The sequence below is a fragment of the Scatophagus argus genome, chromosome 16, assembly GCF_020382885.2.
Source record: "Scatophagus argus isolate fScaArg1 chromosome 16, fScaArg1.pri, whole genome shotgun sequence".
In the NCBI taxonomy this organism is placed as follows: Eukaryota; Metazoa; Chordata; class Actinopteri; family Scatophagidae; genus Scatophagus; species Scatophagus argus.
Window position 1 is genome coordinate 21,775,783 of NC_058508.1, and position 14,687 is coordinate 21,790,469.

At 44.9% G+C, this 14,687-nt stretch overlaps 3 protein-coding genes across 3 annotated transcripts; 2 read left to right on the forward strand and 1 right to left on the reverse strand.

The window, feature by feature from the left end:
• The first annotated feature begins 2,335 nt into the window (after window positions 1–2,335).
• On the forward strand, window positions 2,336–5,231 carry LOC124072990 (gastrula zinc finger protein XlCGF57.1-like). Its single transcript, XM_046414821.1, has 2 exons — window positions 2,336–2,948; window positions 3,715–5,231. The coding sequence occupies exons 1-2, from the start codon at window positions 2,753–2,755 to the stop codon at window positions 5,181–5,183; spliced, it is 1,665 nt and encodes a 554-aa protein (XP_046270777.1). The 5' UTR covers window positions 2,336–2,752; the 3' UTR covers window positions 5,184–5,231.
• A 2,195-nt stretch (window positions 5,232–7,426) lies between these two features.
• Window positions 7,427–11,661, forward strand: LOC124073897. Its single transcript, XM_046416449.1, has 3 exons — window positions 7,427–7,558; window positions 8,409–8,876; window positions 11,133–11,661. Exons 2-3 carry the CDS (start codon window positions 8,419–8,421, stop codon window positions 11,536–11,538), a joined length of 864 nt encoding a protein of 287 aa, XP_046272405.1. The 5' UTR covers window positions 7,427–7,558; window positions 8,409–8,418; the 3' UTR covers window positions 11,539–11,661.
• Window positions 11,662–13,125: 1,464 nt separating this feature from the next.
• Window positions 13,126–14,571, reverse strand: nupr1b (nuclear protein 1b). The gene is made up of 3 exons (XM_046416422.1): window positions 14,353–14,571; window positions 14,122–14,257; window positions 13,126–13,478 (listed from the first exon to the last, which is right to left on the reverse strand). The coding sequence occupies exons 1-2, from the start codon at window positions 14,447–14,449 to the stop codon at window positions 14,130–14,132; spliced, it is 225 nt and encodes a 74-aa protein (XP_046272378.1). The 5' UTR covers window positions 14,450–14,571; the 3' UTR covers window positions 13,126–13,478; window positions 14,122–14,129.
• Window positions 14,572–14,687: the final 116 nt, after the last annotated feature.

Consider the following 14,687-nt stretch of genomic DNA (forward strand, 5'->3'; position numbering starts at 1 on the left):
AGTGCACCGTTTCAGGTGTTGACAGTAAACGTGTTAATCAGCTCCTCTTCTCCCTCAGTAATGACTTACAGGAGCAGACTGCTGCTTTTCTTTGAAAGTTGATTGAAACTCATCTTTCTGTTTTCATCAGCTTGTTCAGAGCTGAAGCTGTTCTGAACATCTGGATTGAGCTGCTGCGGTTGGTCAGTTGATCAGCCAAAGGAAAGTTAGCTGCAGACTATTTCGAATCGTTTCAGTTTGATCCTTCCAGATTCTTAAGTTGTAACACTCTTTGGTTTTCGGACAAAAGAAGAAATTTGAAATTTTCCAGGTTTGTGGTTGCTGCGTCAGGTAGCACGTTTTTAAATTGCCTTGTCAGCAGTCAGGTTAAAAAGCCTTGAAAATCAGATGTGTTAGTGTTGGACCTTTGAGACGCCTGCTGCCACATGTTCTCGCTCTGTGCTGCATTCACGTCCTGTGGGACAGACGGCAGGACAGCTGGACAGGCTGGACATATTGTCCAGCAACGAGGAAACGCGTTTAAAAAAACGAACACGTGAACACTTCCGAGTGGCTTTTCGTTGAACTCCAATCCGCTCCGGCTGGATGTCCCACAGGGACGAATGCAGCACGTCGTCCTCCCTCTCTCTGCCTCTGATCTGCGCCGCCGCCTCCGCACGCTGTCCCATGATTCATAGCTGCTGAATAATAGATGCTCTTTTCGTGGATCTGTGGAGGGCTTCATCACAGCTCTTCTCGCTGCTCTTTCATCCCCCACTCCTCACAGGAGGCTCGGCTTCTTCACTCGTCCTCCTCCGCTTCCTGTCTTGTCTCTTTAATTTATAGAAGTTGCTTGTGTGTGTTTTCACACCTGGTCTCCTCAGCAGGTGTAACGTTATTTCTCCTCCCCTCTCTGGTTGTCTTTGCCTCCGGACTTTAAGAAGTCTTGACTCAGGTGGTGAAGCCTCTTCGCTGTGGGAAGGATTTCCACTGATCCAGGGTCAGATCTCTGCAGCACTGACCCTCCTGACCTTCCAGCCTCTTTTAGCTTCCTTTATGGCTTTGCTTCTTCTTCGTCACTGGCTGCACAAGTTCAAAGAGTGATTTTTGCCGCTCAGGTTGTTTTATTTGGTTTATTCTGTTTCCCCCTTTCATACCAAGTCCTCACCTGTTTCCAGTTAACCTGTTCACCTGTGGACTGATGCTAACAAACAAATGTCTTTTGGTGCTCCTGTCCCAGCCAGTTTGAAACGTGTTGCTGCCATCGCCCTCACAACAAGCACATATTTACACAATTCAGTGTGGTTGATAAGGTCATTAAACATTTTGTTTATGTCTTACACAGTGTCCCAACTTTTGGAGTCGGACATGAACTGTGGAAAAACAGCGGCTTGGTCCTTTACTTGACCTCTGATTGTGGTCTCCTCTGGTTTCAGGGTTTCAGGCAGCAGCCAACACGTGACATAATTCACATTTAGATTCAGCGTTTGTTTCCTCGCCATCGATGTTTTAAGAGACAGGAAGATGACAACAAAAAAGCTTTTATTGTTGCTGCCGCTGACTGTGAGAGCGCCGGGAACCCGATGGCGTCGCTTTGTGTTGTACATCCACACTCTTTGTGTTATGTGAGAACACCATCTTCCTCCATGTTTTGCTCCCACGCCTCTTTGTTGTGTGTACGGACTTCCTTGGTGTTTGTTGACCCTTTGCAAAGTCATGTTTTCTCTGGACGTTTTTAAAAGAATGAAATGTTTGCGGCGGATGGTGGGAGACGTCCTCTGATGTTTCCTGTAGTGTAAAGGAGCAGACTTAAACACAACGACTTAAACTCACCTGTAAAACACTATTCTGATTTGAGCTAAAGCTGCTGAGTAATCTGAAGTGTGTGTGTGTGTGTGGGTGTGTGTGTGTGTGTGAGAATGTTCTTGTAACTCCAAGCTGAACATTGTTCCTTTTTTTAAATTATTGATTGTACAGTTTCAAGGCAAAGGTGTGAAGAGGAAGACTTTTTCACAATAAAACTATTGAATGTTGAACGTCGCTGCTGATTATTTCTGTGGTTGTGTGAGACGGTTTGAAGGAGTTTGGTGTCGTTTCCTCTGAGAAAAGCTGCCATCTAGTGGAGAAACCACATGACATGAAACACATCACACTCATGTTGCTCATGGACGTCAGATCAGTGTGTAAAAAAGGGTTTGTGCTAATAATATTTAAAGGTCTGACTCATAAATATTTGTTCTCTGTTTAAAAATATGGTCTTAGGACTGTTTTGTTAGTGCTAAAAAGTTACATTAAATAAATTGGAATAGAATTAAAAACAAGTTAGTCAATGGTGCCAGTTATGATCATGATGACATATTTTTTAATCATATTTTAATCATCATACAGCGGAGGTACCGCAGCCCGATAAATACAATAATTACTGCAGTGAAAAAAATTAATGTACAACCGAACAATCAAAAACATTTCAATACAAATATTATTTCAAACAAAGTGTGAAAATTCTGCAAATCTCTACTTGTCTAAAGGAGCTCCGGTGTTCTCAGAGGTGTTTCCATTATGACTGCTAATCAAATCCGGAGAAATTAAGCCTTTATTTTGAAAAGAATATCATCAAGCCGGAAATCCCTCATGAGAGCAGAACGCGAGCGTTAGCTTGTCGGCCGTCCAACGCTGCGTGTCGTGCGACCGTTTTCACAGCAAAAAGAGCGTGTGGAAACGCTGCGTGTCTGTCAGTTCGGCCCGTGAACGCAGCCGAGTGTCCGCCAGCATCATGTCCAGCATCCAGCTGCTCAGGGTGGTGCTGAACGAGCGGCTGTCCGCGGCCGCGGAGGAGATCTTCGAAGCGGTTAAAAAAGCCATCGCGGGCTACGAGGAGGAGATCCTGCTGTCCAAACGGGAGATCCGGCGGCAGCGCAGGATGCTGCAGACAGTTTTAAACCCTGAAATAAAGATAAACAAACACTCAGGTTTGTGAATTGCTGGCATGCAGTCATTCTTTCACGTGTGCTCTGAAAATACACTCAGTCGCTACCAACATATGAGCCTCATCAGCCTTCACTTTCCTGTCAAGATCAAGTGGTGTCAGTTCAAATTAGCTAGCTTAGCTGTGTCCCCCGTTTTCATTTAATAAGAACAAGTAAATACATATAAATAAAAATAAAATAAATAAAATTGGTATCTACATGCCATGAATGCTAAAGCAGTTTGATTAGCAGGTAAACATTCCTCATATTACCAAGGCCCTTCCGGGGTAAGATGATACCTGCCCGATGGAAAGAACATCAATACGCCAAACTCCATTTTAAATATCTCAAAGAGTAACATTTCCTTGTTTATCTGCAAACATATAAACCACATTTTAAGGTATGTTTACTGAAAGGGTATGGTTTTACATTCGGCATACAAGTTATTCACAGGTCTAAAATCAGATTTAAAAAACTTTCATTATGTATCTGCTCACTGATGCTAACTTATTTTGATGGACGAAGACTGTCGGGTTGGAATTGGTTCACCATAAATCATGATGACTGTGACATTTTTTTCCCTGATATCTTGTAGACAAAATAATTGATGATTATTTAGTCCAAAATGAAAACAACTGTTAGCCAGTAGTTGGAAGAGCTCAACAGTGGTTACCGACTGTATCTAGTTTCTAAATATTCTCTCTGCTAAATGTGTTATATTTAGTTTGATATGTTGTTTTTGGTTTCTTCCTCTTTACTTCTCCTGCAGACCAACCACAGCTGGCCCTCTCTGTCTGGGATGAGGACTTCTCGTCCAATCAGCAGCAGGAACGCTGTGATCCGGAGTGGAGCTCCGGTCAGAACCAGGAGCCTCCACGAACTGAAAAGAGCCAGGAGGCGGAGCAGCTTCGGGAGCTGGAGGAGGACGACACCATCAGGATCATCTTCACTCCTCCGTACGTGAAGAACAAGCTGGACCAGCCTCAGTCCCATTGTGAGAGCACTAAAGGAGAAGGAGACCCCCTGCCGAGCACTTCAGCTGAGCAGGACCAGACCACAACGGAGGGCAACGACGGCACCTCCTCTAGCTCCTCTGTGACCGACCACGACGACAGCGACGAGGAGTGGAGGGGCAGCGTCGGATCTCAGAGCGACGACAGCGACAGCATCCGCAAGTCGAAGAAGTTAAAGGGACCTCGGCTACCGAAGGCCCCTAAACTGCACCCGACTAAAAAACCTAAATCGCGAATCTGCTGTAAAGTCTGCGGAAAAGCCTTTCACGCTAACGTCTCATTGGTGAACCACATGGAAGTTCACCCCAAGGACGTCTGCGGTGTGTGCGGGGAACGTTTTGACACCGAGGAGAGCTTTCAGGCCCACCTGAAAACACACGTGAAAGCCGAAATCTGCAGCTTTTGCGGGAAATGTTTTGGATCTTCCAGCTCGTTGGAGACGCACATGAGGATCCACACGGGGGAGAAACCGTTTAACTGCAGCGAATGCGGAAAGTCCTTCAACTGCCGCCACAACATGATGCGACACATCAGGATTCACACGGGGGAGAAGCCGTACTCTTGCACCGTGTGCGGCAAATGCTTCAATGACTATTCCACGCTGAAGCGCCACCTGCTGGTTCACCTGCACAAGAAGACCCTTGATCCAAGTAAGACGTCTGCGAACGAAAACGAAAATGCAGACGATGCCGACAAGAAGAGCAAGACTTCATCACCAAAAAAGCAGCAGACTCGGACCATATGCGAAGTGTGCGGGAAGATGTTTCACTCCATGGTTTCGCTGGTGAATCACGCCAAAAGTCACGCCACAGACCTCTGCGGCGTTTGCGGGATGCATTTCGACTCAGAGGAAAACTTAAAAATCCACCTTAAAACTCACAAAAACGGGAAGGTTTGCGAGGTGTGCGGAAAGTGTTTCGACAGTCAGGGAAACCTGGAGATGCACATGAGGATCCACACGGGCGAGAAGCCGTTTCTCTGCAGCGAGTGCGGCAAATCCTTCAACTGCCGACACAACATGACGCGACACATCAGGACGCACACGGGAGAGAAGCCCTACCTGTGCAACACCTGCGGTCGCAGTTTCAGCGACCACTCGTCTCTGAAGCAGCACAGCAGCACGCACACCGGAGAGAAACCACATCGCTGCGAGATCTGCGGGAAGGGTTTCCACCGGAAGACGTACGTGAGGCTGCACATGAGGAGCCACACGACCGAGAAGTGACTGTCGGGGTGTAAATGCAAACTGTGAAAATAAAAGCTTGATGTGCTCATATCACCTTTTTCGCTTGACTTTTCGTGCATCATTACACCTGATTTGGTTTCTGTGCCGCCTTAGTCGTGTTTTTGCATCGACGACAGATGAAACGCTATGTGAAACACGAGAGCGAGTGACAGATTATCACCACTCTGCCGTTTGTTGGAAAATAGAAGGTTGCAGGTTTAAAGCTGTAATCTGTGGTTTTTGGCCACTGGGGGGCAGCAGAGCAGACAGTTTATTTAACTCTGATGTCAGTATTTGCTCTCCAGCTTGACGATTAGTGAATTAATCAGTTAGTCAATCGAAAGCTGATTTGTTGTCATTTTAAAGCAAAAATGGCAAATATTTGCTGTAGACGTCACTTTGGACTTTGGTAAACTGAGGAGTATTTTGACAGTTTTAAAAATTATTTTATAGACTGAACGATTCATTGATCAGTTGTTAAGTAAATGGCAGCTGAATGGATAATGAAAACAATCATTAGTTCACATCCCCAGAAGAGACTGAAATACATCATGTGACACGACCATGAGACCCACAAGTCCCAGACACACAGGTACGACCGTGAAACCAGGACTGAAGACCACTGACACGTGCAAAGATGGCCGACGCGCCCCGTGCGCCTGCGGCTGAGTGTCCATCATTCATACTGGAGGTAAATAAATAGAAACCAGCAGCGGTGAGTAACAGGCAGGAGGATCAGCAGTTCAGTTGATGTTATACACTCGTGAGTTTGGCGAAGTGGTGACGCTCAGCTCGGCTTCACGTGTGAATGGCTGAGCCTTTCGCCAACAGTGTGACGACTTTAGAGATGCGCTGCAGATCTATCACGTTTTCAAAAAGGCTGAGTAATTTACAAAGCTGGGAGGATTGCTCAGTCTGTTAGTTGTTAAATATTAAATGAATCAAACAAATCGTTTTCTGACATTTTATGGACCGTAAATTTTCACCTGCACTTTCAACCTGCCACTTATATTTTTACTTTATATTTAACTGAGACTCTTTATAATTCACACAACGCGTTTATCATGTGGGTTGCATCATGTTTAATACCCTCCATCTGCTGTATTATTACTGCATACTTTTACCGTGCACTGCAGCAGCAAAGGGAAGATGAGTACACAGTCTGTCACAATCATCATATTTTTATCATTTATCATTCATCATTTGTGCCAGTGCTGTAATAATGAAAGTACACTTTGTCACAGTGAAATTAACTTTCAATTCCTAAGAATATTCAGATAAGGAAAAGTTTGAAAATATCCCAACACAAAATAAAAGCAAAATGCTGTACGAAACAGAGCATGGAGCTCAGGTGTGATCAGATCTGTCGTGGCCTCGTTAGTTTGGTGCCTACGATGTGAAGGAAACAAACTGTAAAAAAGCTCCTTCATCTGTTTTCAACCAAAGACGTCTGCAGGTCTGCCAGGCCCCCGTTTGTTGTAATAAAACTTCACTTTAGGACTATTTCTGGAGTCCACTTTGTTGTTCTTTCTGCAGAGAAGAAGAAAAACAAAGAGTCGATTCTCCCTGCAATCTTTAAGTTTCCTTTTTACTTTGAATCATCCGATGACAACTCGTTTATTTCCTGTTCACTGTTCAGAGGTTCTGGATGAGTCACAGCTGAGAGTGTGTGTGTGTGTGTGTTTCATGTACAAAACAAACTAAACTAAAAAACTAAAAACAAAATGTGACAAAGTTGAGAGGAAACAGACTGAGCGAATCAAAGATGACGTTCGTAAAACGAGCAATGAAATGAAATGTTGGCAACGCACAGATACGTTAAGTTTGTACTCTTCATACATATTCATCTCTACACTGAGACAATGTGTTATCACGATGCGTCGTGAGCTGACTTTCCTTTGAGGAGGACACATGGACAAGATGGCTGCCGTGAAAAGCGCCTGTGAAACTGTTTGACTTTGGTGATAAAACCAGGCATTTTAAGCCAAAACACAATCTTTTTCCAACCCTAACCAGACCGTAAGCACAGTGATGTCAAAACACAAAAACCTAAAGGAACATAAAGTCAAAACGTGACGTTCAACACATCATGGTTTGCACAAACGTACGATGCCTACATTTCTTCTGGCTACTGCAAAGGAACGTCTGGGCAAATTATAATTTGTCTTTTGCGGCCAGCCAGGGGTTAAGTGTAAATATGAAATTCCTGCAGGATGGGACCTAATAGATACTTCCTGTCTGACTGTAAATGAAAGCCATGAAACACTGACATGTGAAACGAAAGCGAAACACAGATGCACATTTAATAATTTCCTCGCTGAACCTGAAGGTCCTCACAGACCGAACTCAGCCGGCGCCATCGGAGGAACTTAGAGGTACGTCAACACACACTTTGATTTTTCCCTAAAAATTCTGCTTTATTTTTGCACTGTCCCTTTTGAATTGTGTTTAATCCCAGTGGGACAGCGATTTTCTCCAAACTATTAGTTAAATTGTGCCACACACTTTTACAAATTTTGATATGTTCAGGGTGGGAAAACTGTGAACTAATTAATCAGGATATTCTACAGCACAGCACAATAAAGAGTGGACTTACTTATTTTATTTTGACTAAAGATAGTATTACAGTGAAAACACAGTGGAAATGCTTCCGGTGGCTAAAAGTCTCCGGACATGTCAGAGTCCACGTGACCACAGTGAACAGTTTCCTGACGAGTTTATGGTCTCAGTTGATAGTTTCAGGATTTCCTCAGTAAAGTGTGATGCTCAGTTTGTAAATTAGGCTCCCATTTAGAGTCAAACAGACCATAAAGCAGAGTTCTCAGTCAGAAATAAGATGTCCAAATATGATCATTTCTGGCTCTAAAAAACAAAATGGCGAAGGCTGCTTCAGTCGCTTGTGAGAGAATAATTTTAACTTCGATGGGAGTCCCTTCGCAGAGAATTCTGATTTCCTCTGAGCTAAGTCTACTAAGTCTAAACTGTGGTAAACTGGTACCTGGACTGGGAGAGCAGACTTCAGAATGGGTGTGGCAACGCACTGAGTAACATCAGTTTCTTTGTTTCTGAATCTGAAGAACTTTCTGGATTGTATGTCATGTCTCAGTTTTTTCCTGTTTTCACTCTGAACTTTCACAATTCATTTGATTTTCTGGTTTCATTTATGTGCAGTGATGTTTCATTTCTTTGGATGGAGTCTTTGCACTAAAATCCTCTTTCCTGCAGTGATACTGACATGATGCAGTACCAGTGGGCCGAAGACGACTTTGACGTGCCCTTTGGGGTGGGTCGACTGGGCCTCACCGAGCCACGCAGCGGTCAAAGATACGTCATGTACCACGGCACCACCAGACAGAACGCTAAAGCCATCCTGGCGTGCGGTTTCCGCCAGTCTGCAGACGGGATGCTGGGCCGCGGCGTCTACCTCAGCAGAGACCTGCAGAAAGCCAGTCGCTATCCCATCGATCACCCAGAGCACGACAAGGTCGTCATCAAGGTTCAGGTCAACGTGGGGAAGGTGATCGCCATCAATTATCAAGGCCACCCGCTTCAGAAAACCTGGCATGAGCACGGCTATGACACGGCCTGGGTGCCGCCCCGCTGTGGGATGGTGAAGAGCGGTTTGGAGGAGGATTGTGTCTGGGATCCCAACCGAGTCCGGATCCTGAAAGCCATCAACCCAAAGCCAGTCCAGTGGTGCGGTGCAGAGGGCTACATGTGAGCTTCACCAGCAGCTGCCAGTTTATTTTATACGTTCAGATGTATTTTTCTATGTTTGGATAAGAAGTAAATTGCGTTTAATTTGTTACTGTGTGGTAACCTGAGAAATAAATCTGATTTTTGACTCTTTGTGTTTTTATTTGGAAATGTTCATATGTCACTGTGATGTACATCTAACTGGTGCACGTACAGGTTAGCTCAGTAAGTCCACCACAGTGGAGACAGGCAGTCCAGTGGAAGGGCTGACACACCTGACACCTGAGACAGGGAGAGACAGTCAATCGCAACAGTCCATCCATCCACCCATTTTCTATACCGCTTATTCTTCAGGGTCTTGTTTGTGTGTGTGTGTGTGTGTGTGTGTGGGGGGGGGGGGGGGGTGGCACTCTAGCTGTGAGGCGATGGACTTTAGGACTATTTCTGGAGTCCACTTTGTTGTTCTTTCTGCAGAGAAGAAGAAAAACAAAGAGTCGATTCTCCCTGCAATCTTTAAGTTTCCTTTTTACTTTGAATCATCCGATGACAACTCGTTTATTTCCTGTTCACTGTTCAGAGGTTCTGGATGAGTCACAGCTGAGAGTGTGTGTGTGTGTGTGTTTCATGTACAAAACAAACTAAACTAAAAAACTAAAAACAAAATGTGACAAAGTTGAGAGGAAACAGACTGAGCGAATCAAAGATGACGTTCGTAAAACGAGCAATGAAATGAAATGTTGGCAACGCACAGATACGTTAAGTTTGTACTCTTCATACATATTCATCTCTACACTGAGACAATGTGTTATCACGATGCGTCGTGAGCTGACTTTCCTTTGAGGAGGACACATGGACAAGATGGCTGCCGTGAAAAGCGCCTGTGAAACTGTTTGACTTTGGTGATAAAACCAGGCATTTTAAGCCAAAACACAATCTTTTTCCAACCCTAACCAGACCGTAAGCACAGTGATGTCAAAACACAAAAACCTAAAGGAACATAAAGTCAAAACGTGACGTTCAACACATCATGGTTTGCACAAACGTACGATGCCTACATTTCTTCTGGCTACTGCAAAGGAACGTCTGGGCAAATTATAATTTGTCTTTTGCGGCCAGCCAGGGGTTAAGTGTAAATATGAAATTCCTGCAGGATGGGACCTAATAGATACTTCCTGTCTGACTGTAAATGAAAGCCATGAAACACTGACATGTGAAACGAAAGCGAAACACAGATGCACATTTAATAATTTCCTCGCTGAACCTGAAGGTCCTCACAGACCGAACTCAGCCGGCGCCATCGGAGGAACTTAGAGGTACGTCAACACACACTTTGATTTTTCCCTAAAAATTCTGCTTTATTTTTGCACTGTCCCTTTTGAATTGTGTTTAATCCCAGTGGGACAGCGATTTTCTCCAAACTATTAGTTAAATTGTGCCACACACTTTTACAAATTTTGATATGTTCAGGGTGGGAAAACTGTGAACTAATTAATCAGGATATTCTACAGCACAGCACAATAAAGAGTGGACTTACTTATTTTATTTTGACTAAAGATAGTATTACAGTGAAAACACAGTGGAAATGCTTCCGGTGGCTAAAAGTCTCCGGACATGTCAGAGTCCACGTGACCACAGTGAACAGTTTCCTGACGAGTTTATGGTCTCAGTTGATAGTTTCAGGATTTCCTCAGTAAAGTGTGATGCTCAGTTTGTAAATTAGGCTCCCATTTAGAGTCAAACAGACCATAAAGCAGAGTTCTCAGTCAGAAATAAGATGTCCAAATATGATCATTTCTGGCTCTAAAAAACAAAATGGCGAAGGCTGCTTCAGTCGCTTGTGAGAGAATAATTTTAACTTCGATGGGAGTCCCTTCGCAGAGAATTCTGATTTCCTCTGAGCTAAGTCTACTAAGTCTAAACTGTGGTAAACTGGTACCTGGACTGGGAGAGCAGACTTCAGAATGGGTGTGGCAACGCACTGAGTAACATCAGTTTCTTTGTTTCTGAATCTGAAGAACTTTCTGGATTGTATGTCATGTCTCAGTTTTTTCCTGTTTTCACTCTGAACTTTCACAATTCATTTGATTTTCTGGTTTCATTTATGTGCAGTGATGTTTCATTTCTTTGGATGGAGTCTTTGCACTAAAATCCTCTTTCCTGCAGTGATACTGACATGATGCAGTACCAGTGGGCCGAAGACGACTTTGACGTGCCCTTTGGGGTGGGTCGACTGGGCCTCACCGAGCCACGCAGCGGTCAAAGATACGTCATGTACCACGGCACCACCAGACAGAACGCTAAAGCCATCCTGGCGTGCGGTTTCCGCCAGTCTGCAGACGGGATGCTGGGCCGCGGCGTCTACCTCAGCAGAGACCTGCAGAAAGCCAGTCGCTATCCCATCGATCACCCAGAGCACGACAAGGTCGTCATCAAGGTTCAGGTCAACGTGGGGAAGGTGATCGCCATCAATTATCAAGGCCACCCGCTTCAGAAAACCTGGCATGAGCACGGCTATGACACGGCCTGGGTGCCGCCCCGCTGTGGGATGGTGAAGAGCGGTTTGGAGGAGGATTGTGTCTGGGATCCCAACCGAGTCCGGATCCTGAAAGCCATCAACCCAAAGCCAGTCCAGTGGTGCGGTGCAGAGGGCTACATGTGAGCTTCACCAGCAGCTGCCAGTTTATTTTATACGTTCAGATGTATTTTTCTATGTTTGGATAAGAAGTAAATTGCGTTTAATTTGTTACTGTGTGGTAACCTGAGAAATAAATCTGATTTTTGACTCTTTGTGTTTTTATTTGGAAATGTTCATATGTCACTGTGATGTACATCTAACTGGTGCACGTACAGGTTAGCTCAGTAAGTCCACCACAGTGGAGACAGGCAGTCCAGTGGAAGGGCTGACACACCTGACACCTGAGACAGGGAGAGACAGTCAATCGCAACAGTCCATCCATCCACCCATTTTCTATACCGCTTATTCTTCAGGGTCTTGTTTGTGTGTGTGTGTGTGTGTGTGTGTGGGGGGGGGGGGGGGTGGCACTCTAGCTGTGAGGCGATGGTGCCGCCCCTGTTTGTTGCCACTTTTTAAAATTTGTTTTGGAGGAAACTTCTGTGTCACACTGTTGTTTTTATGACTCATCCTTCGCTTTAAGAACTTGATGAACTTGTCTCTGAGCAGTGACTGGACTGAATTCATGACTCAGGTCTCAAACTGTATTAAATGCCAGGGAGGAAAGTATGCATGTGTTAACAGCAACGTGACTGGTTTCCACCGCTGCGGCCTCCTGCTGCTCATTGGTTCGTTCACATGGATGTTGAGATGAGCGATCATATCTCAGAAGTCCCCCATCAGCAGCTCAGTCCTCCATTTTTACCTGTCTGAGGACGATTGGTGAGTGTTACAAGACAGTTTTTGGATTAGGATTGTTGCTGGCTGCCATGTTTGTTTTTGTAAAGATCTTTTTGTGGGCAAGCGGGTAGCTGGGACTTTAGTTCATGCTTCTCTTTGCAAAGGAAGATCTTAGTCACGCTCGGTTTTGTTATATTTAAGCCTTTTCATTTGGCAGAACCTCCTCGTCCTGTCCTCCCCCACATTTCGAGCACCTTCATGTGCTGTGATGAAATAAATTAGCCACACTTGATGAGTGATGCAGCAAACTGAGCACATGTGAACATCAGCACCGCTAACGTGTAGCCTGCTAATGAACCGGAGCTGAACGACCGTCCCGCTGTTAGCGTGAACGTTCATGCCTCCATCAACAGTCAGATGTTTAATTTCTATACGTATAAGATAGAATAATTTGTTTACAAAATGTACCACTCCAGAAATGACTTTCACAAAAACGTCATAGCTAGCATGTTGATGTTAGCATTTAGCTGTTAGCCTGCAGCCTCACAGAGCTGCTAGCACAACTGCATTCCTTGTTTTTTTCATTTTATTCTTTGGATTTTGAATTACTGAATGTTTTCACATCTTCAGAACCCTAAAGTGAAGTGAATAAAACCATTTAATCTCTGGCTAAACTGACCACCGCACACAGCCAGTCATATTGAGGGTTTGCTAAACCCCTAAAAATCAGCTGAAAATCCATTTAAATTGATGTTTACAACAGTTGAAAACAGTACAGAGGTTTAATATCCAGTAATCCTGCACACAGAGTTTACTTGTATTTAAGTGTGTTTTCATCATGTTGAGTCACAGTAACAGAAGCCTGTAAGGGACAAAAAAATGACTACAAAATCATGTAATTTAAAGAGTTTTATTAGTAAAAATACTTCCAAAAATCCATCAAAAACTTTAAAACGCATCAAAATCACCCACCACCACCACCACATGTGCACCATCATGGTCTGAGCAGGTACACCCAGCACAGGTGGGTGCTTTCCAACACCTTCAGGCGGAGGAGCCACAGTGTGCTGCCTGTCAGCGAGCTCACTGCAGAGGCCGCAGCAGCATCAACATCTGGATCTGCGGGCTCCTCTTCACGCCCAGGTGAAACCTCGCCGTCGGAGCTCAGGACGCCCCTGCCGTCTGTACGTCTGTTCCGTCACCAAGGAGGCCGTGGTCGGTTTCCAGGATAAGCCGTCCGAGTCGCCCTGGATGGGAAAAATTAGATTCAGTAAAAAGGCTTCAGTGTTTCTGGAGACTGCAGTGCTGCTGGGAAACACGCTGCGTTCACGTGTTTGTCTGAGACGTCTGTGTACAAACACAACCCTAAAGTGATGAGTGTTCCACTGTAGGCCATAAAAAGGCTCCATAAAACTGTTAAGTGTAGTGTGAAGAAAGCATTCAGGTCATCCTGAAGGGAAATCAAATGTGGACAACTGAATAAAAACAACAACATGTCATCTACCAGAGCGCATTCAGAAACGGGAACCACCTGGTCTCGTGGACATAAAGAGTTAACGTTTCCTTCAGGGCAGGTCAGCAGCCACGTTCACTTGTGGAGGATGGGCAGGTTTTCAGGAAAAGTTCAACTTGGACGGTTTGTCAGAAATAACAAGTTCCATCTGCCATTAAGAAATTCACCAATTTAAAGTATCTGCGAAGTTGTGAGCTTACGGGGAACAATTATTTTCCGATTTATACCGTGTATTGAGCTTGTTGGGGTGCAGAGCACTTTAAATGACTCAGCGACTTCACCGACCACAAACATAACAGTCAGTCTCAAAATCGGCACAGGTCCATGGAGACGGAAACAGAGCTTTGGCGGTGGTTTGAGTCCAAAAGCTGCCTCACCTCAGAATTCACTCTTTGGCCTTCTTCTCGCTGTTCTGCAGTTTCTCCACTATCTTGCGCTCATGTCCGGACGGGCTGTGTCTGTTGGTGTTGTCACTGGCCTCCTTCTTGGTCCTGCCTTTACGGGCGGAACCTTCTGCCAAGAAAGGTAAACATTTTTAAAGTTAGGTTTTTACAAATCTTCAGTCGGTTAGCTTAAAGTGAGCGACGGCGCGTGCGCAGTTTTCTCACCTGCGTATTTATCAGTCAGGTTGTAATACTCGTACTGGTCGTAGTACTCCTCCTCAAAGCTGGTGGGCTTCAGGTTTTTCACGTCGACGTGACTCATGTTTGTTTCTCCGGGATTTGCTCCACCAAAGAAAGTCTGTCAGCACAAACTCCAACAGCAGCCGCAGCAGCGTCGTAACGTCTCCTGTCCTTCCTGTGAGCAAGAAAACACGGTGTTTGTCCACACGACTCTGGACCGCTTTATAAAGGAGACATTCAGCTCCTCCTCCTGACACACAGACAGGCAGGCAGACACGCACAGACACACACACAGGCAGACACACAGACAGGCAGACACA